At 35.2% G+C, this 17,993-nt stretch overlaps 2 protein-coding genes across 4 annotated transcripts in view; one reads left to right on the top strand and one right to left on the bottom strand.

The window, feature by feature from the left end:
• Nucleotides 1-600: 600 nt before the first annotated feature.
• On the bottom strand, nucleotides 601-8,155 carry LOC121739302 (ADP-ribosylation factor-like protein 5B). The gene is made up of 5 exons (XM_042131681.1): nucleotides 7,702-8,155; nucleotides 7,094-7,302; nucleotides 4,747-4,872; nucleotides 2,024-2,133; nucleotides 601-853 (listed from the first exon to the last, which is right to left on the bottom strand). Exons 1-5 carry the CDS (start codon nucleotides 7,745-7,747, stop codon nucleotides 805-807), a joined length of 540 nt encoding a protein of 179 aa, XP_041987615.1. The 5' UTR covers nucleotides 7,748-8,155; the 3' UTR covers nucleotides 601-804.
• Nucleotides 8,156-10,124: 1,969 nt separating this feature from the next.
• Nucleotides 10,125-17,993, top strand: part of LOC121739299 (breast cancer anti-estrogen resistance protein 3 homolog) — a 36,043-nt gene continuing 28,174 nt past the window's right edge. Inside the window, exons 1-5 of one of the 3 annotated variants that reach the window (XM_042131675.1) lie at nucleotides 10,125-10,251; nucleotides 10,366-10,462; nucleotides 15,294-15,409; nucleotides 16,611-16,838; nucleotides 16,962-17,956. In XM_042131675.1, the coding sequence (XP_041987609.1) occupies nucleotides 15,407-15,409; nucleotides 16,611-16,838; nucleotides 16,962-17,956 (1,226 nt within the window). In that variant the 5' untranslated portion in view covers nucleotides 10,125-10,251; nucleotides 10,366-10,462; nucleotides 15,294-15,406. Of the gene's footprint in view, nucleotides 10,252-10,365; nucleotides 10,463-15,224; nucleotides 15,410-16,610; nucleotides 16,839-16,961; nucleotides 17,957-17,993 lie in introns of those variants that run through there. The other 2 variants (XM_042131677.1, XM_042131676.1) reach the window with 2 other exon arrangements.

Below are 17,993 nucleotides of genomic sequence, written 5' to 3'. Positions count from 1 at the left end.
GAAAAGATGTTTACAAACAACAAAATACTCTTTGACAAAATGTCGTAAATAATATACTTTCTGAGAGTTTGAAAATGTAAAATAAATAACATTTTAGATACATTTAAGATACAACCTGAAATATTTAAAAAAGTATAATATTTACGACATTTTGTCAAAGAGTATATTTTGTTGTTTGTTATATTTTCTGTCGATTGGCGTATGTTTTATAGGTGTACACCAAAATACGACATTTTAAGTACTTGAAACTTATTAGGTATGCCACGCTCCATACAAAAAGGTTTGAACTCTTTTAAATAAAACGTTACTGTGTAACGTTTTATTTTACTCTACGCCACTACAAAGCAGCGCGCAGTGGCGGCATGGGTCGCTAGGCCAATGTCGGTAGAAAATTAAACGTAGCAGTCATAGTGGCATTTTGTTTGAGTTTTTGTCGGTCGCGGTCGCTCGCGGCAAATATCCGAAAGCCACCTTTAGTGTCTAAACACACTATGCTGAATTTCCGCGGCGGAAGTTCGGCTTGATTCCGCCTGCAATGTATTTTAAATTACCGATGACACCATGCCGAAATTCCGTCGCGTTGTATTTGTACGCGTTTGACATTGCTGACGTAATCATGCGGAATTTCCGCCGCGGAACTTCGGCATAGTATGTTTAGACACTGAAGTTTATTAGTTACGTATTAGAAGGAGCAAGTACATTAATGCAAATAATTCGGTAAGTACCCATCGGATAATATTCACTAACCAAAAAAATGTTAATAACAACTTAGTCTAGAAAATCAAAAATCTTGTCACTGAGCGGTCATTTCTTTTTGATTCTGCTCGCTATCCACTCGAGTCCCATGTGCAACCTGGAATAATTTAATAGTTATTAGTTAGAGATACACTAAGAATAATATTTAGATAGTTGTGAGAACATTAATCAAAATAAATTAATAAACTATAGTGTGTTCCCAGCTATATTATATTATATGTAGCACCTAGATATAATATAATTCCTACATTGACCTATCTTAACTGTCCATAGCGTGCATCAATTAAGGATAATAATGGCTTTACACTAAGCGTTAGAAATAAATTTTCCACATACAAAATATGCTTCGAAGAGATTAGACTCATAGGAGTAGGACAGTTCAGTCCAGTTTTTCTACAAAAATTAGTAGAAGTCAATAAACAATTTAAATGTTTACCATACGCAAGTGCTAATGCCATTATTTTCCGATACGTCGGAAAAGCCACTTTATAGACAGTGGCACAAAGCGAAAATATTTTCTAGAATTGTAAATGAGGCCTGCAATTCGTTGTGCCAAAAACCGTCTATCGCGCGGAAACCGTACATTTTCCGCAACAAACACTATCCTTTGTATCCTAAGTCTAACTTCATGTAAATCGGCTCAGACGTCAAGAGTGAAGAAGTAACAGACAGACATACATACTTTTGCATCTTTTGATCGCAGACGACAGACTTTTTGTGCGATCGAGTCTGCGGCGCCCACACAGTCGGCATGGCCGCGCACTACCGACTGTATGGGCGCCGCAGAGATCTCCCTTATTGTTATAAAATCTATATAGGATGTAACAAAACTAAGAGATAAATGATAATAATAAATAGTTAATACATATTTTAGGGTGAGTATGTGATCTTTGTAGAGAGTTCTCTGTGTAAGTAGCAGCGCCGAAAGACCAAATTTTTTTTTCACTTTTGTCTGCGCCCCAGCGTCAAAGCGCCCCCATACAAAAGTGAAAAAAAAAATTGGTCTATCAGCACTACTGTTACTTTCAAAGTAAACTCTCTACAAGGAACACATACACATCCTAAAGTATTATCACTTAGTTTTTTTTACACCTGTATAAAATCTAATGTTTTAGATTGGGTTAATGTGGCCCTGAATGTAGCTTAGCCAATATTACGTATTGTGCAATGTTATTGGCCGTATAGGGTTAATATTGAACATCGCGCGCCTCAATCTTATTGTCAAATAAATTGTTCAATATTATTTTAAGTTTAGGGGCTGCATTACCCTTCGCCAGTGAGCGCGCAGCAGCCCTGAATGTGCCACGGGTGTTGCTTTATAGACGTCAGGTCGAGCTGCTCAGATATCTCCGCAGCCGTCATTGATCCTTTCACGTCCTGAAATACAAAACACATTGATTTGAGTCGCAGTAGCGGCGTTAGGGGAGGGTGGGGGGGCGACGCTGGAACCGTCCAGGGCGCCGGATAAAAAGGGGCACTGAAGGCAAAAAAGGAGCGGTAAATTTTTCAGCACTATCAGCACCCTGGGCGCCGAAGAAATCTCGTCCAGGGCGCTGGTAGTGCTAACTTTAAAAAGCGGCCAAGTGCGAGTTGGACTCGCCCATGAAGGGTTCTGCAGCAGCCTAAATACCTACTCTGCCTACGGTCACGCTCCACCGTACAATAATTGTTATTATATTTTAAATAGAAAAAAAATGTATCTCGCCGATGAAAATTGGTGGATACATAATATATTGTCGATAGTAATGGGAGGGGGGTCCGGATTTTTTTTTTGGTTTGCGGTTGCGACTTGGAATAATTAGGCCTTCTACTTTCTAGGTTTTAACTTATACTACCATACTTGGGTCTTGGATATACAGGATGTAACAAAACTAAGTGATAATACTTTAGGATGTGTACGTATTCCTCGTAGAGAGTTTACTGTGAACGTAGCAGCGCTGAAAGACCAATTTTTTTTCACTTTTGTATGGGGAAACTCGTGACGCTGGAGCGCTTAGCCATATAAAAGTGAAAAAAAATTTTGGTCTTTCAGCGCTGCTACTTTCACAGTGAACTCTGTACGAGGAACACATACACACCCTAAAGTATTATCACTTAGTTTTGTTACACCCTGTAATTTTATGTTCTGGCACCTACTAACATATTTCGCTGACGTCACACCATGTGTTTTATCATTAGCTAATATTTACCGTCGCGGCATATATTGATACAGCTGTTAATACTACCAAGAATAGTACAATATTATACACTGATACACGACGCACAACGTGAAGAGGTAACAGACAGACGGACAGACAGACATACTTTCGCATATATTATTATTATAGATAGCACGACTCTCGTGTATATATCTGTATATACATATGCCACACGTTAAAAAAATATATGACATGGCTGCCGTATCATCCGCAATGAATGAAGCTTAAAAAAGGGTGACAGTCCCTACTTTTTTTCAATTCACAGAATAATCAGAAACGAAGCCTATGCGCTTGTTTTACGTGGAAAATTAAGATGGTTTTGTTCAGAGAAGAACCTTCTAAAGTGTAATTTGAGGGAGATACAATCTTTTTTTATTGACACGGCTCCCGTGTCATACGCCACACGTTAGCGGAAAAAGCTGATTGGTCTTGCAGGAGTAATTTACACTCTGGAGTAAAGGTCGAATTTGTTATGTTCAGTTTTTGGTAATTCGCTTCGATGCGCTTCGACTCTGCGCTAGTGTAAATTGACCCTAAAATTGCACTATTATGGCTCCGGTTTAACCTCAGTCGACATAACACAGTATAAGCGTTTTTTCACGCCGGTTTTCTTTTAGGCCTTGGTTTCGTACGTTCTTTTTTTTATGAAATAAGGGGGCAAACGAGCAAACGGGCCACCTGATGGCAAGCAACTTCCGTCGCCCATGGACACTCGCAGCATCAGAAGAGCTGCAGATGCGTTGCCGGCCTTTTAAGAGGGAAATAGGGGAGGGTAGGGATGGGAAGGGAAGGGAATAGGGTAGGGGATTCGGCCTCCGGTAAACTCACTCACTCGGCGAAACACAGCGCAAGCGCTGTTTCACGCCGGTTTTCTGTGAGATTCACATTCGTGCATGGTTCTTATCTTATAATTTTACAACCAATATTACAAATAGTCGTTTATATGAATTAAAAGTTATTGATATTATAACCAATTATTGAAGTACTTATGTATTTATGTAAAAACAAACTTTTTTATCTTATTACCGACCATTAAAGTCGATTAAGATCAGTCTTCGACTGTACATGACCTGGTTGGCCTACATACAATTAGGTAACTGTACTGCCATTTAAAGGCATTTATTACGTGCGTAGTTACATAAATTGGATTCATAATGTTAAATACTTGAACGTCATTATGTATTTAGGTAAACGTATGATTATTGAGTCCATATGCTAAGATTGTGCGTCATAATATAAATATTTCATACTCGACGTACCTACGTTTCTGCCACATGCAGTTTTTGTGAATATGATGGCATACATTTGTAAAATAAAAATGTATCAGCAATATTATGATGTCGCTTATTTTATGGCTGCATATTATTGAGCACAAAAAAAAAACAAGAATAAGAAAAATTAAACTATTGCATAGCTTTTATCGCGAGATTTGAGCGCGACGACCGATTCAAGAAATTCCGTAACGAAAAAAACCTAATCCCCCTCCCTCAAAAACCTATTTTAGGTTTTAGTAATCGAAACTTAGTAGCCGAAAGAATGTTAGGTGTTAAAAAATTATATTACATTAACTAGACAAGAAACCTTTTATTTTAACTAGCTATTTGACCGAGCTTAGCTTGGTATTCGATAAAACACGAATAAAATTACATTTTCTGAAAATGATTCCTAGCTGGATCGATTTATCGCCCCCGAAACCCCCTATATACTAAATTTCATGAAAATCGTTGTAGCCGATTCCGATAAGATTACTGAAACGGACTTTAAGAAAGTAACTACATAATATTATATGTACCTGTTTATTAGCAAACACCAGTAAGCATGCTTTGCTGAGCTCCTCGTGTGACAGCATCCGATGCAGTTCCTCACGACTGATGACCAACCTCTGACGATCAGTCGAGTCAATTACCATTATCACAAACTGGAATTACATAATTTAATGTTAGTATATAAAACAAGTGAACAATCAGGTTTCTATAGAAATTAAAGTTAATTATCGAACTGATGCCCACTATGTAATACAAATTATGTTATAGTCATACAATGTCCTCTCTTTGTCTGTTGAAACACTTTTGTAACATATCTGACAAGGACAAAGCACTGTACAATATACATATTGTATAAATATATCTCATACTGATATTTAATAAAGGCGTAAGTTTGTGAGTTTGTATGTTTGTTACTTCTTCACGGCTAAACGGCTGGAGCGATTTTAATAAAATTTGGTATGCAATTAGTCTATACCCTGGACTCTGGATTAACACATAGGCTACCTTTTGCCGTAGGAAAATATCACAATTTATTTTCCCTAATAAACTGCGGGTAACACTACGGGGCACAGCTAGTTAAGTATTAGCAAGGAGCTTAAAGATTTTTTCTAATTAGTAATTCCATTAAATTATATAATGAGAATAACAATTGCAGTTTTAATATGGTGCGTGGCTGAGACAAAGACATATCAGAACAATGGAGCCTTGCAATTACATTGGCAAAATGTACAGTTTTCAGTGACGCGCTTGAAGTCGCAGGCAACATATAGTTAATTATATTTTTTAGCATAATTTAAAATAACAACCTTGTTAAATGTTATAATAACATCTAATTGTTTGTGATTAAGAACAAATAGGCTAGCATTATTGTTTGTTCTATTAATAATAATAATAATATCTATGGACGCTTCACGTCAGTCTGGCCTTGTGGTAAGTACCTGAAGGACTTGTGTTACAGGTACCAGACAACGGAAATATATTTAATACTTTTATACTATACATATATTTAAGATTTTTATTATATCATACACATATTTAATACTCATCCAGACTGGGGTCACATTGAAAACTTTTTGTTCCGTCGGCGGGATTCGAACCCGCGACCTCCGGCTTGAGCTGCCACACACTCAACCAGTTGAGTCACAGAGGTTGTCTCTATTGTTAATACTCAATTAGTTTTGAGCTGGATGTTATAGAAACAATTGCATTGATACATTGTAAATAATCATTTTATAAGTATTTTTAATAGCAATAACAATAATGTTACGGTATACTTTAATATGAATTCTTAATTCCATGAACTACTACTTATGCTACTCATGGAAAAAGCGCAATTTGAAGAAATTTTAATAAAAGCTATCTCGCTGAAGCAAGTCCACTTCTGTCTGAAGGTATATTTGAGTTTAAATCTCAGTCAATGTTTCATTTTTTTGTTTTATTTTTTTCTTAATTTATTATATTTTCCACGCAACTAAAACGCCAGCAAAGCTTGGTCTTCTCCAGATATTAGATAAAACATTGGAAGCAGCAGAATTTTACAGACACATTATAAAACATTTGCAGAGCATTAACAAATAAATGTATTGTTTCCTCCTTAGCATTGCATATAACCTACAAATTATAATATGGTAGTTATATATATGTTATAAACTTTATGACCACCACTGCAAGAGGAACAAGGAAATTTTGGCCAGAAATTAATAAAGTTGCAACAACATATCAAAATACTTTTACTATTTAATTTTAATTTATACATTCTGAAGTTTTAAAACCTTTTCCATCAACCGCTTCCTAAATATGAAAAAATCAATACATATATGTTTTTCAGGTTCATTTTATTTATTTATTTATTTTAAATGGTTTGTCAACAATTGCTAACACTTATAATAAAGTATAGGATACACTTAATTAATTACCAATCAGTGTTACAACTTCTTACAGACAAACACTACTTGCACCAATAAAAATTAACAACAAAATTCTATAATAAAGTAATATGACTATAAAAATAACATTACATAGGAAGAATCAAACAATACAATACAACAAAATAGAATAGTTAAAATTTCAAGGTAAATAGACATAGCAGAAAAATATTTTAGATTTTAAATTTTAAATACACTATTTATCTGTTTTTTATACTGAACTAATTTTAGACCAATATCCAAGTTTTCACTTTTGGAGAGACAGTTGTAAGCCTTACAGATCCTTGGCAGAACAACTGAGAGTCCAAGGTTTGAATTTGATTTTAATTTTGAATCAGCCATACATAATACACACGCAATTAATGTGCTTACATCTAACAATTATGGCAAGATGCATTCATTATTGTTCAATATTAAAATATCATTAAATAAAATATACATAATTTACCTCGCTGTTTGTGTAATAAGTATTCCAAGCTGATCTCAAGCTCTGTTGGCCTCCGAGATCCCACATAACAAATCTTAAATTCCTCCAGACAACCTCTTCAACATTTGAACCAATAGTCGGTCTGGTGTGGACGGCCTCCCCCAGCAGCAACTGATACAGTATTGTCGTCTTCCCCGCATTGTCCAAGCCCACAAGGACCAGTTTGTGTTCTACAACATTTTTTTTAAATTATAAATTTAAGTGTACAGACAATTTTAATAAACATGTAATATAATATTCAATGAAGGTATATATACGATCTCGCATATTTGTAGTTTTTTTGTTTATTTTTGTATTCCTTTTGTATATTTTATGTGTGGACAATAAATAATATTTAATTCATTCATTGTTTTAGATTGTAATCATAAAGGGCAAGGTAATTAGTAAGAAAACAATTAATATACTGTACACAAATCATTGTAAGGAGAATTAATCAGCTGTTTATATTCTTTGATTATATTCAGTAGCAGTACCGACGTCAATTATAGATAAGAAATTCGGTCATGAGATTAATGTACATGTAATTGTAGATTTGATGTTATTATCTTATCAATGTAGAATATGCTTACCTTCATTACCAAACAGACTCCAAATCTTCGAAATTAGTAAACCCATTTTAGAACAAGAACACGCCCAAATGGCAAAAACAACGAAGAATGATGCTTTAGGCCATTGCTTTACTTTTGACTGTAAAAGGTTAAAGTTCAGTTCTTTTCGATTTTTTTGCGAATTACTGCACAATACGCATAGTGGTAGTTATTGCGATAGATTTTGCACAATTTATCGTTTTTTTCCGCTAACGTTTAACACAAATATGTTATGAAAGGGTACATTAAAAAAAAGTCGGAGATTGCTGATTTGTGGTCAGGATGAACTGACTTTGTTACACCAAGAGATAACTATAGCATTCTTTAATGTTTATACTATAAACATAAGTTGATTTGTTACCACATTTATAACTTTTTACACAATTTTTAGATTACAATAAAAGCAAAAGGTACGCAAGAAAATCACTTTGTTCATACTTCATTTATGATTTATACTTTTTTTTTAATTTCTCAAAGGCAGACACTTCATGTGTCTGTCAAAAAAGTGAAGAAATTAAAAAATGGCATGTTGCCACTTTCTAATTCCTACGTAGTGTCATCCCTTTCAAATCAATTTATGAAAAAAGGGACATAATATATACACTACGATGTTGCCACTTTTTAATTTCTTTACTTTCTTGACAGACTGGTCATACCAAGGTCATACACATGTTGTATGATAAAATAAAAAAAAAGTTATTAGTATCCTATAAAAAAAGTTTTCGTCAGTATAATTAAAATAAGTAAAAATTAATTTAAATTAATCAAGTTAACGTTGACATGAGTGATGAGTAGACTTCGGATTATATGCATTTGCATACTTGCATATGCAAATGCATATAATGGCACTTTTTAGGCGATAGTGCATATTTTGGCAATTTTTCGTTGATAGTGCATATTCCGGTAGTTTTATACCCTCGTAGTCTCCAAACTAGCTATCTAATTAAATATGTCAAATGCTAAGTACTCATATACATTATACGGTTTTGCTCGATAGTTTTACTCCAAATCGAAGGAAATGACATATTTGACATATATTTAATTCCATCGAGCCGGCTCGAAGCGAGCCTTAGAGCTGTCAGTTTTGGCGGTCCACACGGTGGTTATTGCTCGATTTGGAGTAAAACTATCGAGCAAAACCGTATATGTGTAAGTACTCACTTACGGTTTTGCTCGATCGAGCAATCACGTAGAGTAAAAACCGCGGCTCGGGCTTTCGTCCACATATTCAGCGTTGCTCGATAGTTTTACTACAGTTCGAAGGAAATTAGCTACGAATAATAAAAACTATAATTGTGTCAAAAAATTTGTCAAGCCGAATCGATTCGAGCCTTCAAACCGGCTCGATGCGAGCCTTTGAGCTGTGAGTTTTGCGGTCCACACAGTGGTTTTTGCTCGATTTCGAGTTAAACTATCGAGCAAAACCGTATGTGAGCACTTAGCATTTTAAGTCATTTCCTTCGAGTCGTCCGAGCAAAACCGTATGTGAGTCATTGACTTTTATAAGTGGACGCGGCATAATGGTCTCTACCAAATCAAAATACTATGGCCGGTCCGCTATTTTATGTTCCGGTTCTCCGAGGTACATAAACTGTCAAAGTGTCGAATTATAGGGATGTCGAAATTGAAAGAAAATATCGATATATCGATACATCGATATTTGAAAAAGTATCAATATCAGTCTCGATATATCGCGAAAAAAATATCGATATATCGGTCAAATTTTTCGACCAATTTGCTTTTTTTTTTAATTAATTTATAGTCCGTTAAAAAAGTGAAGAAATTTAAAAAAGTTTGTCCTTGGATCGGTACGTTTATATTTTTAATATTTTTTTGTTAATGGCTGACTTCGTATGTGCTAATTTAGTTAATAATTAGACAATAAATAAGATTTGTGATAGAATAGAATATAACATGGCTTGATTTTCGATATTTAATGAACATAGAAATTAGTAGATTTGACGTTTAGTGATGTACTTTTTTATCGAATTTAAAAAATATAAGTTGAAGAATCTGATCATTTATTTAAAATATTTTAACCTTAATTAATAGCTCACTTATAACATCTTACTTATCGATATCCTCGACAAATATCAACCGAGTGTCCCTTCACTATAGACCGCCATGTTTAGTTCTAGGCAATATGGCGCCGGCCACACTTTTTTGTAGTTATGTCGCTCCATCTGTTCCTTATTGTTTGCTTGTTTCCTTATTCATTGATGTGAGTACTTAGCATAAGAGTGTATTCCGAAACTCAGTCAGAACAAAGCAATTTGACGAGATATGAATTATGATTGGCTGAATGGCTGTAGCGTCGTAACACGGCACTTGTCAATATACTGTTTAAAATTTAGGAACATACTCAAACAAACAATGGCCTCTTTTTTATATCTAAATATTAAATGTAACTATTTTTTATTATAAATAACAATAGAAACTTGTTTATGAAACTGGCACAAAAATAATATGTAAAATCTCAGTCCTAAACACAAACTACATAGGGATACTGGTCCTAAAGGAGAGAAATATGTCGTAAGTGTTGTTACAAAATGAATCTTTCACATAAATAAACACTTTATACTAGAATTTATTGGCTTATTTCATTTCAATTATATATGAATACTTGCATAATGTCTCTATCTACAGATGGTCGTGCTTGAACGTTCTAAGGTGCAGGCATGTTTCATTAGAAAAATGTCCATAGTGCAAGAAAAACAATGGCCAAAAAACTACACATTATAAGGTAAAACTTAATTTTTACTTTTAATTAAAAATCATAATTCATGTACTTAAGTACAATTTATTACATTTCAAAATGAACTTTCGAAGTTATTAGTTCCAATGGTTTAAAGTTGATTAAGTTAGAAGAAATTAGTGCCCCCTCGTCAGTTCCGAGTAAGTTCGCTTTGTACACTTGATGAACATTGGGTAATGTTTATATCAAATTTAACTGACTGTCTTTGCATCTAATATCATTACAAAGGAGCGAGATACAAGAGTTAATATTTCCCTCGATCTTGGATTCCTGGAAATCTATTGTTTTCGTGGTCGAATTTGACAGCTTGGGAGTTGAAGCATTATGGTCATTAGTGCAGTATTGTAAACTTGATTTATACTGTATTTTCTGCCCAATATATCTGTAATTTATTATGTTAATGTCACGAGGGAATGTGGTCTTTATACTAAAGGAAGGGTTAGTGGCATAAATGTGTTAAATTATGATGAACTAAGATAACATCTGGTGGATACTGGATAGTTCATAATATATGCAAAGTAGTTGGCATGCATACTAGGTAAACGGAGAGCAGAAATTGGTGTTTCCTTATTAACACCTGCATTGTGGGTATCACAGATTTTCAATTGTTATGCGGCAGCCGGCTGCTGCTTGGTGATTGATTTTTAAAATTATGTTCTCCATTAGTAAAATATGAGAGTGAGTCATGGGTACTATATCCTCCTCCGGTCGTTGTTTCTACTGTCTTCTTTGTTGTGAGATAATATCTTATCCAACACAATCATAATCTGTCCTTATTTTGCTGATGTCACCACTTGTGCATTGTCTGTTCGTTAAAATAAAAATTGTCTGGTTGTTATTGGTCGGTGGGTACATTCCGCCTGTCATCCTTTTTACAGATTGTGTATTTAAATATATCTGTTGCTGCTATAAGTTATAACAACAAATACTATAAACAAAGTAATATCTAGGGGGGTATTACATTATCAACTACAAGTATTCACATCGTCTCTGCGAACTATTTCCTTTAAAAATAATAAAATCAAGTATTATAACAGTGCAACAAAAAACTATTCTTTAAGTGACAATGAACTAGTGAAAGTGTTATCCAGTCAAAAACTTAAGTGAATATAACTATTACTTAACCTTAGATGAATGATTGGTCTCGCGCGTGCGCTACGACTAGATACCGTCGGAGTACTTAAAAATGCGGCAACAAATCATACGCCTGATGCGGCGTAACGCGCCAGTGTCGCCGCAAGCTTCGGGTGAGGTAGATGTGTCGATAATTTTCGAAATGTTAAGTTACGTCCGTAGCAAAACGCCAGTTTGCGTAATAAGACTACGCAATAATAACACTACAAGAAACAAGAAAGATACTGGCATCACATACCATCAGTAAATATTACGTAAATCGTCATAAACACAGAAAAATAATATAAACCTAAAAATTCGGATCGGAGTATCGCTTGATATTCAGTGTTGCCAAATGCCAATTGCCATAAACTAAAAATTCCCAAATTTTTCTGAGATTGTGATTTTTTATTTATTTATTATATCTTATTTTTTTTATATATACATAGTGGCTGAGTGGATGAGCGCATTGAAATCTCTAGCTAGGGTAGCTGGTTCGAATCCCGCCAACGGAACAAAAAGTTTTCAAAGTTCCTGGATCATGAATGTGTATTAATAAATATGAATTATGAGTATCATATTATAATAAAAATCTTAAATACAGTTTATATATTTTTATGTACACAATACAGTAACAAATGAGAAAACAAATTTAACATTTGCTTTTTAGGGTTCCGTAGCCAAATGGCAAAAAACGGAACCCTTATAGATTCGTCATGTCTGTCTGTCTGCCTGTCTGTCTGTCTGTCTGTCTGTCTGTCTGTCCGTCCGTCCGTCCGTATGTCACAGCCACTTTTCTCCGAAACTATAAGAGCTATACTATTGAAACTTGGTAAGTAGATGTAGTCTGTGAACCGCATTAAGATTTTGAAACAAAAATGGAAAAATTATTAAAAATTTTTTTGTTTCAGTTGTACCTATGTACAACTGAAACAAAAAAAAAATATTCATATAAGCTATGCCTGTGGGGTATATATGGATAGGTCTTGAAAAATCATACTGAGGTTTCTTATATAATTTTTTTCTAATCATTTTCATTTTTTTTGGTGAGCCAAAATCTTTTCCTTTTCGCTTCGTTATAGAATCGCCGATGAAAATGTATGGAATTGACTTAAGCGTTCGTTAATATGACATTGACGTTCGAATCGTCATATGTCAATTCCATACATTTTGATCGGCGATTATATAACGAAGCGAAAACAAAAAAGTTTCGGCTAAATGGCCTGAATAGTTTGCGAGAAAGACTCTTCCAAAGTGGTAAAATGTGTGTCCCCCCCTCTAATTTCTAAAGTAGGGGCATGATAAGTCTAAAAAAAAATATGATGTACATTACTATAAAAACTACCAACGAAAATTGATTTGAACGAAATCTAGCAAGTAGTTTTTTTTATACGTCATAAATGGTAAACCTTAAACTAACAAAAAAATTTTTTTTCATCTAACCTATGCGTCCCCACACGCATAGGTTAGATGAAAAAAAATTTTTTTTGTTACTTTAAGGTTTTTTTTCATCTAACCTATGCGTGTGGGGTATCTATGAATTATAGGTCTTCAAAAATCATATTGAAGTTTCAAATATAATTTTTTTCTAACCTGAATAGTTTGCGAGAGAGACTCTTCCAAAGTGGTAAAATTTGTGTCCCCCCCCCCCCCCTCTAATTTCTAAAGTAGGGGCATGATAAGTCTAGAAAAAATATATAATGTACATTACTATTAAAACTACCAACGAAAATTGATTTGAACGAAATCTAGCAAGTAGTTTTTTTTATACGTCATAAATGGTAAACCTTAAATTAACTTTCATTAAATCAACTGAAACATAAAAATAAATCAAAAACCTTTTAATTTCATAAAACATAAACCTTATTGTTGCTGCGGAACTCTTCATGGGCGAGTCCAACTCGCACTTGGCCGGTTTTTTATGACTCATTCTTAACTTTCGTTAAACTTCCTACCATTGTTTTTGTCTTGTTTTCTCATCAATATTGCACCCATTATATTTCGTTGACCTAAACAACGTTGTTATTTTATCGCATTCTTTTCGAATGGACTTTATTCCAATGGTAAAGTCTATCTGGTGATTGAAAAATCAGCACTTACTATACAATAATAATAAATTACAAGACCACAGCAACTAATTTTTCCCCATTGATTGGGCACCAGTCACGTATCTGGCAACCCGATTATCTACGCACACAACAATATTTGTGCGTTGTTTTACAAACACTACAATATTGAGGCACCGGCACTTGCCGCATTCAGAAATCTGTTTTTTCAATATAGCGCGGTATCTAGTCGAGCGCGCGCGCGAGACCAATCATTTATCTAAGTACTTAACAATAAAATCAAAATAAACTGTGAACGGACAAGTGAAGCACAAATATACAATTTTCGTCCTCTTACCACCAGGTGGCGCTAACTCAATTTCTAATACCAAGACAACTGCCATCTATTGGCAAGAAAATTAAACAATAATACCACCACTAGATGACGCTAGTATTATAATTTAAGTTCAACAATGGAAATCAATAATATCACTTTTAGAAAACCGCCACTTAGACGAGGAAAATCCGAAATAGATCTTAGTACACTAAATTAACCCAAACGGAAACAACAGAGGTGACAGCATTAAAACATCAAATTGAAACCCTAGAGTTGGAAAAATACAGCGCAGAAGAAGAAATTACAAACCTCAACTTAGAATGCTCAGAATTAAAAAAAAAATATCGAAAAAATAAACAATTGGATTTTTTGAGAAGCATAACTATGACAACACCCACCGCTACCCCAACTAGAAACTACAACTACCGAAAATGTCAAACACCAACTCTTAAAAAGTTAAATTATGTAAGAACAAAACCCCCGTTTTTAACACCATTGAACCTTGCCCAAACAAGATATTCAAATGACAAAACCAAAAGCCAATACTTACCTAAAGTACCAACTTCCCCCCTGGAAGGTTTCGCCAGAGTCATCAGTCCTAAACAATGCATCACACCAAGGAGAACATCAGAAAAATCATTTGTCACCCAGGACAAAAATATGACATCGACCGAACTCTACATCCCCGGCTCTACTAGTTTTACTATAACTACTACCAAGAAGAAAATGTATATTTTGGGAGACGAACAGATTAGAGGTTTAGCATCACAGGCCCTCTATTATAGGAATAAAAGTGAAGTTTTGTTGATTTCACTTTTTTTTCAAGATTTTTCGCAGATAAAATGTTGTTCCTCTTATCAAAATGAAGCTACTCACAAAAATTAGCTTGATAGTAATAAAAAAAAATGTTCTAGGGCTCCCGTACTATAAATTAGGTATATAATTATTTATTACCATTATTGATAACGAGCAAAAAAAGCCATACCTGTGTAGGCACTTGAAATTTTCAAAAAGGCCCTAAATCCTAAATATATGTAATGTGCACTTTTATAATTAAATTAAAATAAAATAAAAATTTTAGGGGGCTCCCATCATACAAAAACAATTTTTGGCCTATTTTTGCTCTATAACGGTACGGAACCTTTCGTGCGCGAGTCCGACTCATATAAAAAAAGTACTCTGTGTCCGACTCGCATTTGGCCGATCATTATAATTATCAATTATTATAATAATCGGCCAAATGCGATACATACCCCTGCTGATTTTCCCGGGTAAATTTCATTTGAATTGTGGAATTATTTCGTATTGTTTCTCCCCCCGTTAGGTTAGGTCGCGCATGCGCGGTGTTGTCCCTTGAAGTTCGCGCGCTAAACATGGGGTGGGATTTTATTGATTGCATCCCTTCCCACGCAGCCATTTCGTAACACTGAGCTCAAAATGGTAAGTTTTTTTACTTGTAATATTATATCATCGCTAATTGTAGGTTTGTAAATAAACATGCGATTTTGTTTTTAACTTTTTCCTTTGAAGCACTTGCGATATAATTATTTTTATATCAACGAATTTCCTTATTTTCATGATACGTTAGTGAAATTCTTTTGTTTTTTTAAAAGTGGTAATTCTGTATAACCGACTTCAAAAAAAGAAGGTTATCAATTCGACCCGTATGTATGTAATATTTCCAGAACTGCCTAGTTTTCGGATATATTAGTCTATATCAGCGTCTGAAAAAATGTGCCAAATTTCAAAAGTGTATATTATGTACGTATGTATGCAAGTATGTTTTTCATGTTTGTGTTCGCATAATATGTCCGGAACACAAGTTCGATTTAAGTGATTCGTTGTTAACTTGTTAGGTATTGTTCAAATTAAGGAATACTGCAAATTGCATCAAAATCGGTTCAGCAGTTTTCTAGATAAGGAATTTTAATTCTTAGTTATGTACAATTTTGAAGTCGGTTTTATTAACCGACTTCCAATAAAGAGCTTTCTCAATTTGACCGTATATATTGTTCTTTTTTTTATATTTCTTTGCTGCCGTTTGTGCCGATGAGGGATCAAGGGCACTTCTTAAAATTTATATGCAAATACTTGGTGATTTTTTCTGAAGGATTTCAAGTATATGCTACCAAAAACCTTAGAGTTTTATATATATAGATGTTCGGAAATTTCGGCGTTATTTAAACAACTAAAAGCAATGCCAACAAATCAATTTCATCAATCATCATTGATACTTCTCATGGTCTTTAACATCAAAACGGACAACTTTGATTATTATCCCGCCGTTTATTTAATTTTGAAAATTATATTGTTGTAAAGGGTGTAATTGGTACCAAATTATGTTTCTGAAGGTCCCAATGTAATAAAATTTATATCGATGATCGATATCAATCAATCGAGGGATATTAAATTTAATGAAACGCACATAGTAAGTGTGACTTTATTTCAAATAACTCAAACATAATATTCTACCAATATGTGGATAATTCTACCAATATGCTTAATCCATAGGCACTAAAGTCTGAACAGAACTCCTGAGCCTGAGCGGACTTTGACCACCATACACTTTTTAAAAATTCACATAATATTTGTAGACTCTGTAGTCGAAACCCTGAGAAATACACATTAATATCTTCTTCAGGAGACGAGTAGTATGACAACGTCGGGTCTGCTAGAATGGGAGCTGTCACTGCCGTCGGATCAGATCATATCCCATGGATGGTACCATGGGGCACTAAGCCGGACTTCCGCCGAGAACCTGTTACAGCAAGACAGAGAGTTTCTCGTCCGGGAATCCTCCTCGCAGCCGGACAATTTTGTGTTGAGCTGTCGGTCGAACGGACAGCACCTGCATTTTGTTATACAGAGGGTAAGTGACGCGTTGAAATAAGAAGTATCGATAACATCTTTACTGCTTTCGTCTCAGTACCCGAATATGTTAACGCAAACTGCACTTTATATACAGAAAACAGTACATAAACTACTTTTTCAGATTGTTGTCCACCCTGAAACGGTTTTTGAACGATACCAATACCAGTTTGAAGATGAAGCGTACGACACAGTTGCTGATCTCATTACATCTTATGTTGGCTCTGGGAAGCCTATTTCAGCAGCTTCGGGCGCCAGAATACAATATCCAGCGAATAGAATGGTTCCTTTGAGTAATTTTGTTTCTGGAGACGCAAGTATAACGATATCACCAAACGGTGAAGGAAACTATGGCAACCCGTACAGCCTCTACAGCCATTTCGCCGCGAAACCTGGCTTGCAGCTACGCGTACCTTTCAAAAAGCAGCGATCACATTCCCTAACACCCATAGACATGGCGCAACATATCAACCACGGAAAAAGTGCGAGCGCAGACGGCGTAATACAAAGCCAATCGAACAAGCAGACCAAATCCTTTTCTGGCGAATCAGGATCCAATTCGAACACCTGGGATGCGAATCTACCCACCAGTCCGCCTGCAAAGCCTGCTAGATACGACGGACCCAAGACAGATGATAGACGCCTAGAGTTACAGAGGCTGTACCATGTTTCTGGGTCGGATTCTGGTAACGGTTCTGGTGATTCCACCCAGAGTTCCGCACACAGCGATCCAAACAAGTCAAGGATCGATTCTGACTACAGTATGGCAAGTACGCCTACAATGCGACAGCAATTTGACTACGAGTTGACAGAAGCGAAGCTGCTGCAATTGGAGAACTTGGATTACACGGTCGAGTCGAGGATTAACTTAGAAAATTTCCACTCGCAAATCATTTTGCCTTCCCTTAACAAGCCTTTAGAATCGGAGACGCTGCATAATATTAAGCTGTTGTTGAGAACTTCGGGACCGCGTATTTTAGCTAATCACATGACTAAAGTGGATCTTCACTTCTTACTAGATGACTCTATACAAATTGACGGTTTGGACAAAACTGCTTCAGGTTTGGAGTTGCTGTTTTTGCCTCAAGGACGATTGTTACGACTGGATGTGATAGAGAGGTTGGTTGATCTTTTTTGGCGAAGTTTTTATTCTCCT

The sequence above is a fragment of the Aricia agestis genome, chromosome Z, assembly GCF_905147365.1.
Source record: "Aricia agestis chromosome Z, ilAriAges1.1, whole genome shotgun sequence".
Lineage (NCBI taxonomy): Eukaryota > Metazoa > Arthropoda > Insecta > Lepidoptera > Lycaenidae > Aricia > Aricia agestis.
The sequence above is the reverse complement of the archived record's forward strand: the minus strand, read 5'-3'. Positions and strand labels throughout refer to the sequence as shown.

What these genes read in the sequence shown, in the direction of transcription:
- LOC121739302 (XM_042131681.1), bottom strand. Translation starts at nt 7,747, where the DNA reads ATGGGTTTACTAATTTCGAAGATTTGGAGTCTGTTTGGTAATGAAG. An exon ending in GAGTCTGTTTGGTAATGAAG is followed by an intron (nt 7,303 to 7,701) that starts GTAAGCATATTC and finishes AAAATGTTGTAG; the next exon opens with AACACAAACTGGTCCTTGTG. An exon ending in TGGTGTTTGCTAATAAACAG is followed by an intron (nt 2,134 to 4,746) that starts GTACATATAATA and finishes TTTGTATTTCAG; the next exon opens with GACGTGAAAGGATCAATGAC.